The following is a 17,756-nucleotide window of genomic DNA, read 5'->3' as shown; positions in this document are numbered from 1 at the left end:
ATCGGACCGGAAGTGGGAATGGGTACCTGTCAAATTCAGGTACCGGCTCCCCACCCCCCCAAAGGTGCCAATCCTTAATGGGGAGTGGGGGAGCAGTCCTTAAAGCGGAACTTCCCCTTTTGGGTGGAGCTCCACTTTAACAATGAATTAACCACTTGCCCTCCTGAGGATTTACCTTCTTGACGAGGCCATTTTTTGCGTTACATCGCTGCATTACTTTAAATGACAATTGCGCAGTCATGCAATGCTACACCCAAATTAAATTTCCGTCCTTTTTTTCCAACAAATAGAACTTTCTTTCGGTGGTATTTGATCGCCTGTGCAGTTTTCATTTTTTGCGCTATAAACAAAAAAAAGAATTTTGAGAAAAAAACTATATTTTCGACTTTTTGCTATTAACCCCTTCACGCCTGAGGGTAAAACAAAACACCTAAGCACAATTTTGCAACTTTGACATGTGTTTGTAAATAGTACATATTATCACAACTACTTTGTACATCTAGGTGAATTATACCTTGTTTTTTTTTCAGGACAAATTGGGCTTTCATTTGGTGGCAGAAATATCATATATGCGTGTTATTTGTACCCACAGTACAGCCCAGAAACAATAGTGCGCATTTTGTTTTTCCTTTTTTTTACCAAAAACACCCTGACACTGACACTAACTGACGCTGATACCAATACCAAAATGTATTCTGCTACATGTCTTTGCTAAAAAAAAAATCCCAATACGTGTAATTTAATTGGTTTATGTGTTAAGTTATAGCGTCTACAAAAGGCGGTATATATATACATATTGTAATTTTTTTTTAATATACTAGTAATGGCGGCAATCAGCGACTTATAGCGTGACAACGGGACTGGGGTGGGGATTATGAAACTGGGGGGGAACTGACTGTCACTGACATCCCCAGTGACACTAATACAGTGATCAGTGCTAATAAACTGTACTAATGAAATTGGGCAGGAAGGGGTCAACATGTGGGGTGATCAAAGGGTTAACTGTGTTCTGTGTGCTGTTTCACATTATGTGCTGTGTGTGTGCTATGCAGAGCCATACAAAGTAGTGTGCAGGAGCTGACAGGGGAGAGAACTGTGTTGTTTACATACAGTTCTCTCCTCCGTCGGTAATACTCAGCGATCACCGGGTGCCGGTGAGTAATCACTGTCCGGGACCCGGTGATTGGCAGCCGAGGCAGCGAATGGCGGCATGGGTAGGGTGCACGCGCGCCCCCTACCCAGAACTGCAAAATCACATATATACTGTATACATAATTTTGCGCACAAGTGCTGCCCTGTAGCAGTATTTCTGCTATAGGGCAGACGGGAAGCAGTTAAATAGCATTTTTGGTTTGTGGTGCTCAGATGCAGTGCAGTTCTACTTTAAAGTGGAACTTCACTCTCTCAATCAACATTGACTATTTTAAATCCTTATGCTGTTAGCATTAGTAAATATATAGGAAATATATATTTTAAAAATATTTTATATTTCTTCAGTTATTTCCTAGTTTCCAGGCCTAGACAAATGATGTCATAGATACCAGGAATCTTTGGGGGAGGAGTACACCCTTCTGTCTGTGTGCTTGAGATAAGGGCAGATGGGTTCAAAGAAGTAAATGTTGCATAAATGATCTGCTCTTACCCAAGATGGCCACTGTCAGAAATGCTAGGGGATGTTTTTCAAAGTGATTTCTCAGCATAATAAAGCATGGAGACATGGATGTATGGACGGACATGCGTTTTTGGCTTGTGGTGCTGAGATGCAGTGTAGTTTCACTTTAATTCTATTTTTTATATACATGAGAAATGGATATAGTTTTCATGGAATGTCTTGCACAGTTTTAAATGTTCTTAACTCTTTTGGAAGTCTTAATAAAAATGTGATGTTGAGATAAATAAGATTGCGTAATATGTATTTCTCATTGGCAGACACATTTCTTATTTTTGGGACTATATATAAAAGGACAGAAGGAATACTCAGTAAATTTTCTACAGTAATATGGAATCCGCACATCCTTTGTACCTTCCTTTGATTTTTTACTGATCTGTGCTTACTTCATCCACGTCTATGTATTTCTGTTAATTTGCAGAGGCGACAGAATCAGAGAATATGGGAGAAACTGGCTGTGCTGTCAGCCAAGAAATATGTGGGAAAACTGGCTATGCGCATGGTGTAGATTGCTTCATTGTTAACTGTGTACTAAGGATGCCAAATGTATACTTTGTTTGGACATTGTAACAGATAAGCATTGCTTGATTCAAGAGTGCAATACCTTCAGCTGCATATTGTTTTTTGAGACATGCATGCTAAATATCTTTATACATTTACTGAAAGTTATTGGTAAATAACGTACATTTGACCATTTGTATTTGTATAATGAATGGCTACATTTGGAGAGTACGTCTTAATATACTTTGGCACTATATGCTCTCAGTAAATGAGTTGTTTTAATATGTTCTGTTATTGCTATGTACATAGAGTCTTTGAATAGTTAGCATTGTGCCATGTATGTCATAATACGTGATCTGTATTGTCTCTATGTATCAGAAAAAACACTTGGAATTGTGATATAAATACAGGAATGCAGGCCCCAAATTTTGCTGTGTATATCAGAATAAGTGATCTAATTATCATGTGCACCTAGGCCCATGGGATACTGTACTGTTGCTGTAAATGTACAAATATTGAAGCAAACCTGGCACAAACCAAGGCAATTGAGTCTGTGCAATTAAAACCTTGGTGTGTGGCATATATACTTAACCTCTCCCCCGCCACAGAAATACTGCTACAGGGTGGCAGGGTGGCGCAAAATCACGTGTGTATATACAGTCATGGCCGAAATTGTTGGCACCCTTGATATTTTTCCTGAAAATCAAGTATTTCACACAAAAAAGGTATTGCATTAACACATGTTTTGCTATACACATGTTTATTCCCTTTGTATGTATTGGAACAAATATAAAACAGAGGCAGAAAAGCAAATATGACATAATGTCACACAAAACCCCAAAAATGGGCTGGACAAAAGTATTGGCACCCTTAACTTAATATTTGGTTGCACACCCTTTGGAAAACATAACTGAAATCAGTCGCTTCCTATAACCATCAATAAGCTTCTGACACCTCTCACCCGGAATTTTGGACCACTCTTCCTTTGCAAACAGCTCCAGGTCTCTCTTATTGGAAGGACACCTTTTCCCAACAGCAATTTTAAGATCTCTCCACAGGTGTTCAATGGGATTTAGATCTGGGCTCATTGCTGGCCACTTCAGAACTCTCCAGCGCTTCTTTGCCATCCATTTCTGAGTGCTTTTTGACGTATGTTTGGGGTCATTGTCCTGCTGGAAGACCCAGGATCTTGGACGCAAACCCAGCTTTCTGACACTGGGCCCTACAGTGCGACCCAAAATCCTTTGGTAATCCTCAGATTTCATGATGCCTTGCACACAGTCAAGGCACCCAGTGCCAGAGGCAGCAAAACAACCCCAAAACATCATTGAACCTCCACCATATTTTACCGTAGGTACTGTGTTTTGTTCTTTGTAGGCCTCATTCCGTTTTCGGTAAACAGTAGAATGATGTGCTTTACCGAAAAGCTCTATCTTGGTCTCATCTGTCCACAAGACGTTTTCCCAGAAGGCTTTTGGCTTACTCAAGTACATTTTGGCAAACTGTAGTCTTGCTTTTTTATGTCTCTGTGTCAGCAGTGGGGTCCTCCTGGGTCTCCTGCCATAGCGTTTCATTTCATTTAAATGTCGACGGATAGTTCGCGCTGACACTGATGCTCCCTGAGCCTGCAGGACAGCTTGAATGTCTTTGGAACATGTTTGGGGCTGCTTATCCACCATCCGGACTATTCTGCGTTGCAATCTTTCATCAATTTTCCTCATCCGTCCACGACCAGGGAGATTAGCTACAGTGCCATGGGTTGCAAACTTCTTGATAATGTTGCGCACTGTGGACAAAGGCAAATCTAGTTCTCTGGAGATGGACTTGTAACCTTGAGATTGTTGATATTTTGCCACAATTTTGGTTCTCAGGTCCTCAGACAGTTCTCGTCTCCTCTTTCTGTTGTCCATGCTTAGTGTGGCACAGACAGACACACAATGCAAAGGTTAAGTGAACGTCTCTCCTTTTTATCTGCTTTCAGGTGTGATTTCTATATTGCCCACACCTGTTACTTGCCCCAGGTGAGTTTACAGGAGCATCACATGCTTGTAACATTCTTATTTATCCGCAGTTGTGAAAGGGTGCCAATACTTTTGTCCAGCCCATTTTTGGAGGTTTGTGTGACATTATGTCGAATTTGCTTTCTTTCCTCCCTTTTTTTGTTTTGTCCCAATACACACAAAGGGAATAAACATGTGTATAGCAAAACATGTGTTAATGCAATACGTTTCGTGAGAAATACATGATTTCCTGGAGAAATATCAAGGGTGCCAACAATTTCGGCCATGACTGTATATATATATGTGATTTTGCATTTCCGGGTAGGGGGCATGCGCATGCCACTCACGCCCTACCCGCGCCGCCATTGGCGGCTTCAGCTGTCGATCACCAGGTCCCAGCTGGTGACTCCCCACCGCTACCCAGTGATCGCCGAGTAGCACTGATGGGGGAGAGGTCTGTATGTAAACAATACAGATCTCTCCTCTGTCAGCTCCTGCACACTGCTTTGTATTGCTTTGCATAGCAGGGCAATACAAAGCAGTGTGCTTACACTGTAAAACACGCACACAGTAAAACACACACAGCTCACAGATAACCCTTTGATCATCCCAGATGTTAACCCCTTCCTGCCCAGTGTTATTAGTACAGTGTTGCTGTTTATTAGCACTGATCACTGTATTAGTGTCACTGGAGATGCCAGTACCAGTTAGTCAGTTCTCCCCCAGTTTCAGAATCCCAACCCCAGTCTCGCTGTCCCGCTATATGTTGCTGATCGCGGCCATTACTAGTATATTAAAAAAAAATCCAATATTTATACCGCCATTTGTAGACGCTATAACTTTCACGTAAACCAATTAATTTACATGTATTGGGAATTTTTTTTAGCAAAAACATGTCACAGAATACATTTTGCCTTAAATTTAGGAAGAAATTTGATTTTTTTAATTTTTTTTACTGGACATGTTCAATAGCAAAAAGTCAACAATATTGTTTTTTTCTCAAAATTGTCAGTCTTTTTTTGTTTATAGCGCAAAAAATAAAACCGCACAGGCGATCAAATACCAACGAAAGAAAGCTCCGTTTGTGGGAAAAAAAGACACAAATTTCACTTGGGTGCAGTGTTGCATGACCGTGCAATTGTCAGTTAAAGTTACACGGCCCCGAATCGCCAAAAATGGCCTGGTCAGGAAGGGAAGTAAAACCTCTGGAGGGCAAGTGGTTAAAGTAGAATTCCAGCATAACCGTAACCACTCTTAGGACTGCCCCCCCCCCCTTAACACCAATACTTGCAAAGATTTATATGCTTACCTATTTTCACTCTGGTCCAGTCACATGATCCTTCTGCAGAGGAGAGTAGAGAGCACATCGACAATGGCTAATAAAGCAGCTTTAATGGCCCATCCATTGTCAGAGCTCCCTCCTCTCCCCTGAAGCTGTGCTGGTTTACACAGAGGTGCTGGATCACACGACGGATTGGAGCAGCCTGGGTTAGCTATGTAAGGGGACAGTTTTAAGGGTAGTTAGAGCTAAGGAGAGAAATCTCAGCTACTGCACACCATGCAAGCCAAGTGTATAATAGGCAATAGCAGCCTCAGCCTAACTCCATCCAGTTGACGTGTTAGAGATCGGTGCCAGCAGATTCCAGAATCTAACAATGCACCATGAATTGCTATTTCACTGTGGCACCACGTGTAAAATACTTTTTTCCTTAAAAAATCATTTACTTTATATACATTTGTTATTGGATTAGCATTGGTAACATGGTATGGAAGCAGCATACCTTAACATGAACTGATGTGTCATTGATCCTCCAACTATCGACACAAAGAAAGTGACAACATCTCCTACTTTTACTGGGACAGGTGGGTATCGAATCTGTATATTGCTATCCAGTCTGAGCAGAGACATCCTCAAAGTGTGCCGGCTGGGATAAACAATTACACTGCCAAACCTTTCCAGTGCACTGGAGGCTTTGTGGGCAGCGTCTTTATTGGACTGAATTCTGTTTGACCATTTAGTCTCCTCTGTAGAACATTCCTCATCTTCTCCAGTCGTATAGACAATATGATGCAGTTCCACTGGGATTCCTTGTGGTGGAGCGGGGTAAATATGGTCCTCTGTTGGAGGAGACGTACTTAACCAGCTGGGCAGCAGCTCCAATTCCGCAACACACAATCCCAGATTGCCTTTCAGTCTACAGCTTGATGAAATTTCCCGGTTTTCTAAGGTGGCGACCATTCGGACGCATGGTAAAATCTCTGCTGGATTATAGTCCTCCCAGTCTCTTCCTGTGATATAAAACAATGCCTGCACTTTGGGTTTGTCAGAGTATATTGAACTCTCAATGATGTGGGCTTTTAATTGCCAGTTAAATGTGAATTTGTTGGAGAAACTGAAAGTACTTGAGGTAATCATCACATTTTTTGGCACAGTTTGCTCTGCTGAATAGGGTCCATAGGTGGCATTTATGGCTGGTGGCTTCTTGGCTTTATATATGAAAAGTGGTTCTGTTCGGGACTGCAGGCTTGAGTTTTTCATAAGGTCTTGATTGGCCTCTTTAAGAAAAAAGGAGACTTCAGAATTGCAGATGTAATAGTTCACAGGTAGATAGACAGGGACTGATGAAAACCTCTGTATACTATCCATCGTTGCCCGGCACTCTATTACTGCAAGAGAGAAAGTAAGATATAAAAAAAAATCAATGTTTTGATCATTGAAAGCAGAGGTTTTTTTTACAGGAATGCCTTTTTTTCAAACAGTTTCTAAGGCAAGTGCTTGTACAATTTTCTCTATATTGAGAAAAAAGTACATAAAATGCTAGATAACTTCAAGCAATTACATATTATCCAACCAAGTAAAAAAAAGGTTCAATGAACACCTATTATATGAACCAAAACCCATGGAAGTCTCCCATACAGGACAATTTTAGTTCAACAGCTACTCAGGTCTATGTTATATACTGTACTTTTCATTGATAGATATAAATACTGTTCGAATTCAACCACACACAAATACTTACAGGAAATACAACTGTGCTGAAGGTGTGGAATATATGACTAAAACTCCATAGTCAAAAGGCAATGTTCTGCAAAGACTTTAAACAATATTACTCCATACATTATATGACCTGTAAAAATTGTGTGCATGTAAACAGAGGTGTAGAATTGAGGAAAGCAGTGGTGGCAATAACTGTGATGCTCATGATCCTGTGATCAGGGCCCATCTCTGCCTAGTCAACATAGCCCATAACGATCTAAGGTGGCAGGGCTGCCAGGGGCAGCACACTGCTACCCTTATATTGCTGACTGTCAGTAACACGTTTCCATGTATTAAAAAAAAATGCTGAGATTGCTGTCCTGATACTATGGAGCCAAATTAATAGCAACAGCAAGCCAACAGTCTGCCCTAATCTTCTAGTCTTCAATTCTAAGTGTACTAATATAGTTTGCGAAATACAGACTATGGTGAATACGCGTAAAATGTATTCACAAGGGTGGCTTTCTGTAGAATGTATGCTCCTATATCTAAATATATGCCAAATAAGGGGTGGCCTGCCTAAAATAAAAATGTACCTATTTGAGCACTGTACCTATTTGAACACTGTTAGCAATTGTTAGATTAAAACTGTAGTGTCATTAAAGGATACTACATACACAGAGGATGGGGTATTGCACTGAATATGCGCTGATCGTTTTGAGCATAGTCAGCTCAGAAAAACTATTCAGCATACGACGCTCTGGCACACTGGTGCTTGACATACAGATTTAAATAATTAATACCTAGGCCTCATGCACACTGGACATTAAAAAAACACCAGCAGCGTTAGCTGTAGAATGCCACGTTCAAAACTCAAGTTTTGTCACTTTTTTTAGCATCTTTGCATTAGCATTTTAACGTTTTTTAGCTTTCGCTTTTTTTAGCATTTTTTTTTGCAAAACAATACTCCCACAAAAGCTTGAGGCTCAAAAATACTCATAAATGCCAGATAGCTGCGTATTTGAGCATGTTTACAGCTGAACAGCTCCTGTTTAAATGCACTAGTTTTGGGTTTTTTCCAGCCTGAAAATGCCCCTGCCAAAAGACGCTCATAAAAGCCCGTGTGTGCATGGACACATAGAACAACATGCTGGGGAGTTTACTGTCTGTAGAAAAAAATGCCTGACGCCCAAAACAGCAGCTGTAAAAATGCCCAGTGTGCATGAGGCCTAATACTGTACATATGCTGAATTTTTCACACAACAGGAGAGAGTACCTTTTTTATATGGCTGTTATCTTGGAGTACATTTAATTTCTTAGAGAACTGTTCTAACTTTTTTTTAAATTCAGGTTATTTGTACAAATAAAATGTTTGGAGTGCACATTCTTTGGTGCATCTTGTAAGGTCAGAAAGCACACCATTATTTGGATGTTCAACATGTACAGCAAACACAGGCCACATTGTACATATTGAACATCTGCATAGGATAACTAACCAGGCTCCCTAAACTGGAATCATGCTTGTGAGCAAAATTTTAAGCACACAAGTAGCCCTGTGATCCTCGTGATTTCTCATTTCTCTTTTATTGTGGGAGATGCTAATGAATAAGGATTTATCTCAATCAGAGAAAGTATATATTTTATTTTTTCTACTTTATGATGTGGTACTTGTTTAGCAGATGGTGATGCAGACCTCAGCATATAGCAGGTTTGCTGTGTGTGTGTATGTGTTTTTTTTTTTATGTCCGTAGTTGCTTAGCATTTCATATTTGAAAAAGCACCCTCCACCAGTTCTTGCTTTAGGGTAGCTTAATTTTCTTACAGGGTCACATGAAGCCGCCTCTGCATAAATGCTCCTGGATGGGACTGCAGCTTAGTGTCCCTACGTTGCATGCATCTATACTGTCAGATTACAGTCACAGGGGCAAGCAAATCCCCGTCTCCTCCTTCCTCCCTCTTTCCTCCTCCAGCAGCTTTATTAACAGCAACTTCAGAGCCTGGTACCCTGTGACATGCTTGGTGTGTGCACTTCCCTACCTAGAGGTTCAGGAAAGCAGTACAGAGCGCTCTGTAGCTGGTACCAGTTATCTTTTGTAAAAGTAAGCATTAGACAAAAAAAATAATTAAACAAATGTACTGTACAATGTATCCCTCCTTGTATAGCATGGATTAATTTTAAAAAAAAATGCAGCATTTCATCTGCAATATGTTTGTGTTCATCCAGCAACATCATTATGATAGCACCGAATATGATTACAATTACTGATTTTGAGATAGCACTTGAAATCTTCAATAAATATACTGCTTGTATCACCCACAACTTCAGTGTGTACAGCTTTTACTTTTAGATTCTAAACTGTACAATGTAATGTTTTAATCATTGTTAGGCTTATTTAAAGAAACCTATAGAGACATATGTTGGCTGCCAATGATGACCTCTCTTTGAAACTGTCAGTTGTCTCTGGCTTCAGTACTTTCTAATTCACTAACCCAGAAAAAACCAAAGCAGCAGGTGAAGTCAGAATTTATAATCTGCATACTTGTTCCAGGTCAGAGACTTCTAGTGTTGAACCCAAACTGTCAGCATGACAGCCAGGTAAGTGGCATTTTAGAGGAAAGGTCAGAAATGATAACCCACATCTTCTCTTGGTACGGAATTAATCAGGAAACATACAGTCATCCATAGCAACCAATAAGTAATGTAAGTAATGAACTTTAATTGATCCCTATAGGTCCCGGGTGAAATCTGATGGGTGCTATGGGTGACTTTACTTTGCTTTGCACGTCACCGTTGCTTTTCATGCACCCCTTTTTAAATAACTTCATGCAAGAAGGAAATGGCTGTATTGCTATAAAGATATAAGAGTAAAGCAATGCTGACAAACGTAGGTCTCTGTTCCTTCAAGCTCAGAAGGATTACTGAACACAGCATGCTTCTAAGACATGGCTGTCACAAGGCTTTTCACATGCCATGGATCTCAGCAAAGTATATTTGCCCTATGCTATCATCCATATATCTTGCACATTAAATTAAATGCCGTTTTATTGACAAAATTCACTGTGATCTATATTGTGTGGCGATAGCTGTGTAGTCTTTCCTTTCCAATGAACATAATTTATATGATCCATGATACAGAAAAGCAATATCATTGGATATTACACTACAAGCCTGTACAGCACGATTAAATCACTTTTATTAGTTATTGTGCGACTGCCGTACTAGAGGCGACAATAACAAAGTGTTTGCTTAATCGTTGTTATTTGCTCCATCTTGCAAAGATTTCAAAGAATAAACTTTAATTTTGCAGCAAAAGAATAATCAGTGACACTTTAACTTTCAGGCTTTAATGTAAGAAAGAAAATCTCCACAGTTATGATCACAGAAACACAAAACAACATTTCAGATAATTCTCTTTGAAACATCACAGCTTGTTTATTAAAGGACAACTTCAGTCAAGACAAATAATCATTTAAAAAGTTACATAACATCAGGTTGTATTTACTGGGCATGTTTTTAATAGGGGCTTAAAATTTAAAGAAGGGCTGCTGAAGTTAAAGTAGAAGTAAAAACACAACTTTTTTCATTAGAGAGGAGTTATAACCCCACTTTTTTTTTCTTTTCGCCATCTGTGCTGCAATGGGATAGGCCCTATAGTCAAAACGGGAGTTTAGAGGAAAAGCCTCCAAAGTGAGAATATCCCTAATTGTCAGCAGAACTAATGTCCCCATTGGAAGATTATTATTTTGGGAACAGTCCAGAATTTGTGATTTTCTTTCACTTTCGGTGTTTACGGTAAGCAGGACTAATTGAGAGGATGACTCTCCCTAACAGGGGCACAGACAGCAATGGAAACCTGGCAGTTGTTTTAAACCATCTCTACTCTGTCTAAAACTATATATATATATATATATATATATATACAGTGAAGGAAATAAGTATTTGATCCCCTGCTGATTTTGAATGTCTGCCCACTCACAAAAGTCGAAGGGTAGGTGTATTGTAACACAGACAGAATAGCAACAAAAAATTCAAAAGAAATGCATGTCTAACAAATTACGCACTGGTTTGCATGTTCATGAGGGAAATAAGTATTTGATCTCCTATCATTCAGCAGGATTTCTGGCTACCAGGTGTCTTTCATACAGGTAACAAGCTGAGATTAGAAGCAGTCTCTTAAAGGGAGTGCTGCTAATCTCATTTTGTTACCTGTGTAAAAGACACCTTTAGTTATACATTGAAGTGTATTTAAAGACAAAACTTTAGGTAAGTGTAAAACCCAATAATACAAAAATGTAGGCACAAGGGTCACTGGTATGAAATAAAGGCAGTCCATGCAAATTGTTAGAAGATATATAAGGAGGTCCAGTATGGAATATTATGTAAAGTGAAAGTCCATCCACTGTACAGTAGGCAAACTGTAGATATGATTTGAACCTGGCTCTGGAATAAGTACCAGAATGAGAAGGCAACAACGACTCTAAGTGTAGACGTTAAACAACTTTAATGGAATTAAAAATTAGGCAAGTCACATGGTGAAGAAAGGTTACAAGCTCATTTAAAAACCAATACTAACATGGCCGCCATATCTCAGAGAGTGAACAATGGGGAGAACCAGGTAAGCAGCAGGCAAGAGTGAGGAAGTCCAGCCGGCACCTCTATTGCTCTGTGGCATTCGCTGGAACACACCCTGGACCGCAGCATTCTGGCACTGTGACGAAACCTCCGATGTGCAACGTATTTTTGATCATGCGCAATATCAGTGATGGACTGACATGCTCCTTTCTCAAGTTCAAGTTCAAAATTTAGTAAATCAACCCTTATGTATGCCCATTTTAAGATTTTCCCTATTCCTATTGGGATCATAACACTTTTTTCCTTTCACTCCCAATAACAGTGGTGGACACAGACAATAAAAACCTGAGTTTCTAGCCCTTCCACACAATGGGGTTGATTTATTAAAAAAAGAGAGTATTTCCACTTTTTAGGGCCTAGTCACTCCAGGTACATTGGGCTTGTCCAGCAGAGTCCCAATGCACAGATATGGAAAAATGCATTATGCCCTGTTAGTTCACGCAATTATGAAACATGCACTACTGTTTTTTCACCACACTATACCACATCACAACATGCTTCAGTGAATAAATATGAATCTAATGTAATTTTGTAACATTCCAATAAAGTTGAAAAATGTAAACAGAGAGATGCGCTGTAGTCATTGCAGTGGTACTGTGTACCCCACATCACACATCAGTGGCCCCTTTAGAACACAGCTTCTTGTGTGAACAAGCCCTGAAAGTGGACTGTCACTTTTGTCTGTGAATGTTGTGGGACAAAGTGCAAATTCAGTTTGCAAAGAATACCCAATTATGTGCAAAGAAAATTAAAAAAAAAAAAAAGTACTGTAAATGATTGGGTGACAGAGGTTAGCACCACTTCAACGTATTCACTAGGCTAAGTAAAGTTTCTCTTGGCAAACTTGAAAACTTAAAGCAGAACTAAAACCACAATACCACTGGGTAAGAGAGGATGTTTAACCCCTTCAAGTATAAGGGTAAAACAAATCTTAAAGCCTAAGCAAAATTTTGCAACTTTGACATGTGCTAGCAAAACTGTACATATCATTCTAACAACTTTGTGCATCCAGGTGGATTATACCTTGTTTTTTTTTCAGGACAAGTTGGGATTTCATTTGGTGGTAAATGGTAATGGATAGTTCCTGATTTCTTTTTTTATTATCAAAGGAAAACTGACCCAAAATAGTAAAAAATAATGTTTTTAAAAATTTAGTAATATATTTCTTGCTGCTACCATTACAAACCACCAAAGAACAACCCAAAATAATTTTTCCTTCTCCTGATGATCGTAGCGATACCACATACAGTCATGGCCGAAATTGTTGGCACCCTTGATATTTCTCCAGGAAATCATGTATTTCTCACGAAACGTATTGCATTAACACATGTTTTGCTATACACATGTTTATTCCCTTTGTGTGTATTGGGACAAAACAAAAAAAGGGAGGAAAGAAAGCAAATTCGACATAATGTCCCACAAACCTCCAAAAATGGGCTGGACAAAAGTATTGGCACCCTTTCACAACTGCGGATAAATAAGAATGTTACAAGCATGTGATGCTCCTGTAAACTCACCTGGGGCAAGTAACAGGTGTGGGCAATATAGAAATCACACCTGAAAGCAGATAAAAAGGAGAGACGTTCACTTAACCTTTGCATTGTGTGTCTGTCTGTGCCACACTAAGCATGGACAACAGAAAGAGGAGACGAGAACTGTCTGAGGACCTGAGAACCAAAATTGTGGCAAAATATCAACAATCTCAAGGTTACAAGTCCATCTCCAGAGAACTAGATTTGCCTTTGTCCACAGTGCGCAACATTATCAAGAAGTTTGCAACCCATGGCACTGTAGCTAATCTCCCTGGTCGTGGACGGATGAGGAAAATTGATGAAAGATTGCAACGCAGAATAGTCCGGATGGTGGATAAGCAGCCCCAAACATGTTCCAAAGACATTCAAGCTGTCCTGCAGGCTCAGGGAGCATCAGTGTCAGCGCGAACTATCCGTCGACATTTAAATGAAATGAAACGCTATGGCAGGAGACCCAGGAGGACCCCACTGCTGACACAGAGACATAAAAAAGCAAGACTACAGTTTGCCAAAATGTACTTGAGTAAGCCAAAAGCCTTCTGGGAAAACGTCTTGTGGACAGATGAGACCAAGATAGAGCTTTTCGGTAAAGCACATCATTCTACTGTTTACCGAAAACGGAATGAGGCCTACAAAGAACAAAACACAGTACCTACGGTAAAATATGGTGGAGGTTCAATGATGTTTTGGGGTTGTTTTGCTGCCTCTGGCACTGGGTGCCTTGACTGTGTGCAAGGCATCATGAAATCTGAGGATTACCAAAGGATTTTGGGTCGCACTGTAGGGCCCAGTGTCAGAAAGCTGGGTTTGCGTCCAAGATCCTGGGTCTTCCAGCAGGACAATGACCCCAAACATACGTCAAAAAGCACTCAGAAATGGATGGCAAAGAAGCGCTGGAGAGTTCTGAAGTGGCCAGCAATGAGCCCAGATCTAAATCCCATTGAACACCTGTGGAGAGATCTTAAAATTGCTGTTGGGAAAAGGTGTCCTTCCAATAAGAGAGACCTGGAGCTGTTTGCAAAGGAAGAGTGGTCCAAAATTCCGGGTGAGAGGTGTCAGAAGCTTATTGATGGTTATAGGAAGCGACTGATTTCAGTTATGTTTTCCAAAGGGTGTGCAACCAAATATTAAGTTAAGGGTGCCAATACTTTTGTCCAGCCCATTTTTGGGGTTTTGTGTGACATTATGTCATATTTGCTTTTCTGCCTCTGTTTTATATTTGTTCCAATACATACAAAGGGAATAAACATGTGTATAGCAAAACATGTGTTAATGCAATACCTTTTTTGTGTGAAATACTTGATTTTCAGGAAAAATATCAAGGGTGCCAACAATTTCGGCCATGACTGTATGTGTATGTTGGTTGTTGTTTGTACCCGTAGTATGGCCCAGAAACAATAGTGTGCATTTTGCTTTTTTTGCTTTTTTTTATCCTGCCATTAACTAACACTGATACAAATTTAAGAATAAAAAAAATTCTGACCCTGTCATTTGACCTTTGACCCTGACTTTGACCCAAACACTAACCCTGGCACTGACCTAGTTCAACCTTGATGTAGGTATTTTTATTTGTTGATCATTATTATTATTATTTATTTATTTTTACAAACACTTTTTTTTCTCTGAAAGGACAGAGAGAGATGCAATGGGGTTGATTTACTAAAACTGGAGAGTGCAAAATCTGATGCAGATGTGCATGGTAGCCAATTAGCTTCTAACTTCACCTTTTTCAATTGAGCTTTGACAATACAACCTGGAAGCTGATTGATTTCTATGCAGAGCTTCACCAGAAGCTTTACTTCAGTTTTAGTAAATCAACCCTATTGCAGCTCTCTCCTCCATTCAGAGAGAGAAAACAAGGGGGGCAGGCTTCACAGTGACTGATCACAGTGATATCCAATCAGAGGCTTGTGACCCAAAATTGGGAGTTCCAGGTCCTGATAGTTAGAATGGGCCCTGGGGCTCTCACTGGCACCCCGGTCTTTATGCTGGGAGCACGCTCCCAGCACAATGACAGGTACGCAAATTAGGGGCCCAATGGAAAAAAGCCCTGTCCAGTGGGGCTGCTAATTTGCATACGTGCGGTGCCAAGGGGTTAACATAATTTTCAAGTATGCACAGAATACTTACACATTATGGCACACTTACCTCCTAGTGTGCCTATCTCCAGCACTGGTAGGTCCAGGCTTTCGATCGCCAATCCTTCTGCCACCATCCATCCTACAGCTTCCATTTTGTTCTGCATCACTCCTCTTTGGTCATTTGAGGTCACTGATGAAATAACTCCTCTTTTTGTGCACAGAAATTCATTGTCTCAACTTTATTCTTGGCATTTTACAAATGCCAGGGATGTGCAGGGGCTGTACATTGCACAGCACGTACAGAAAAGCATGCTATATGCAAAAAAGTCAAAAAAATAGCTAGAAGCAAGGAGAAGTTTTGCATGTCTTTTCTGCCCAAAAACATTATTTTCCAGCAGTCTTTGAATGAGGAACTTTAGTTTCACTTTAAATTTGAAAAATGGAATGAGACAGTCCTTTTTTCATCTAATTTCCAACAGGATTAATAGAAATACATGTAAATATGTAGAATACTAGGCCATGTCTGTTTCTTTTGGTGTCCCAGAAGCATAAGTGCTGAAAATTCAAACTATGGGTGGAAATAACAAAGAGTTGTACAAGCACTACTTTTCAAACAATGAAAAATGGAGCAATCCACCAGTGCCATCGTTCTCCAAGTCATTGTAGGGTGACCTCTTCTTCTGAAATTCAGAGCATTGTGGCTGTCTTTTGCCTACTGCTCATGCACACTGATGACTGTTCCATTCATGACTAAGACTGGGCTTGTACTCAAAGTAGAAGTATAGGCAAAACTTTTTTTTCTTTAATTTTGGATAGATAAAAGAGGATTATAACCCCTGTTAGATCTTTTTTTCTGCCATCTGTGTCCCATTGGGAAGATTTCCCTTCACTTCCTGTCCCATAGGACGTTAGAGGAAACCCCTGCAAATTACAAGAATTCCTTGAGGCTCCCCAGGTCAGCAGAACTACTGCTACAGGGTGGCACGGGTGCACAAAATCACGTATACATACGTGATTTCGCAGTTCTGGGTAGAGGGTGCACACGCGCCCTACCCATGCCACCATTCGCGGTGATTCCCCGCCAGCACCCGGCGATCTCCGAGGATTTCCAACGGGGGAGAGACCTGTGTGTAAACAATACAGATCTCCCCCCTGTCAGCTCCTGCACACTGATTTGTATGGCTCTGCATAACACAGCCATACAAAGCAGTGTGCTTACAGTGAAACACACACACACACAGCCCACATAGTAAAACAGCACACAGTTAACCCTTTGATTGCCCCAAATGTTAACCTCTTCCTGCCCAGTGCCATTAGTACAGTGTCAGTCTTTTTATTAGCACTGATCACAGTATTGGTGTCACTTGGGATGTCAGTGACACCAAGTCAGTTCCCACCAGTGTCAGAACGCGCACTGCAGTGAAAATTTTATTTAAAAAAATTCCAGTATATATACCGACATTTGTAAACACTATAAGTTTCACATAAATCAATTCATTTACACATATTAGGATTTTTTTAGACATGTAGCAGAATACATTTTGGCTTAAATTTCTGACAAACTTTGTTTTTTTTTATTTTTTTACTGGACATGTAAAATAGCAGATAGTCAAAAATATAGTTTTTTTCTAAACTGTCAGTCTTTTTTTGTTTATAAAACAAAAAATAAAAACGCATAGGCGATCAAATACCACCAAAAGAAAGCTCTATTTATGGGGGAAAAAGGATGTAAATTTAATTTGGGTGCAAAGTTGCATGACTGCGCAATTGTCAGTTAAAGTAACGCAGTGCTGTATCACAAAAAATGGCCTGGTCAGGAAGGAGAGTAAATCCTCTGGAGGGCAAGTGGTTGAAAAAATGTTTGGCTTTACGACCACTTTAAGGAAAATTTGTGTCAATGTCATCAGCTTGACATCGGTTTGAGATGCTTCTGAGATCTTTTAGAATTTACTGACAGGAGCTTTTGACCTGCAGTTCTTTCTGATGTTCCAAGAGGGATTTGCATACGTGTAAATTTGTTTTGTAATGCAAAACATATCTGAAGCAAACAAAAGCCCATCCATACAAGCCCAAGTGCAGCCATTACATCTAAGGGCTGGTAAGCTGCAATATATTACATCTTTGTTCTTCAATTTCAATGCCCTAATAAAATAAAATGTATCTATAGTCTAAAAATGTAAAATCATATATTAATTTCCACATTGTATTTCAATGAATTCTTGTGTGACAGTACTGTGCCTTGTCATGGTGTCAGAATGGTTAGATGTCAACCAGATTTTGCAGTTTTCTCTAGGACTGGTAACACAGGGATTGCATGTACATTTTACAGTAAACCAGCAAACTGATGTGTGTACAGCCTATAA

At 39.9% G+C, this 17,756-nt stretch overlaps 1 protein-coding gene across 2 annotated transcripts in view; it reads right to left on the bottom strand.

Annotated features, from left to right (window-relative positions):
- TMEM132B (transmembrane protein 132B) overlaps window positions 1–17,756 on the bottom strand; it is a 797,578-nt gene that overhangs the window by 607,186 nt on the left and 172,636 nt on the right. For both annotated transcript variants that reach the window (XR_016306397.1, XM_089653716.1), the window contains exon 2: window positions 5,952–6,837. Coding sequence is in view for 1 of the 2 variants with exons in the window: in XM_089653716.1 (XP_089509842.1) it covers window positions 5,952–6,837 (886 nt within the window). In the remaining variant the exon portion in view is untranslated. The remainder of the gene's footprint in view (window positions 1–5,951; window positions 6,838–17,756) is intronic.

Source organism: Staurois parvus, unplaced genomic scaffold, assembly GCF_062004578.1.
Source record: "Staurois parvus isolate SC_StPar_1 unplaced genomic scaffold, SC_StPar_1.0 ptg000719l, whole genome shotgun sequence".
Lineage (NCBI taxonomy): Eukaryota > Metazoa > Chordata > Amphibia > Anura > Ranidae > Staurois > Staurois parvus.
This window is presented reverse-complemented; position numbering and strand designations above follow the sequence as displayed.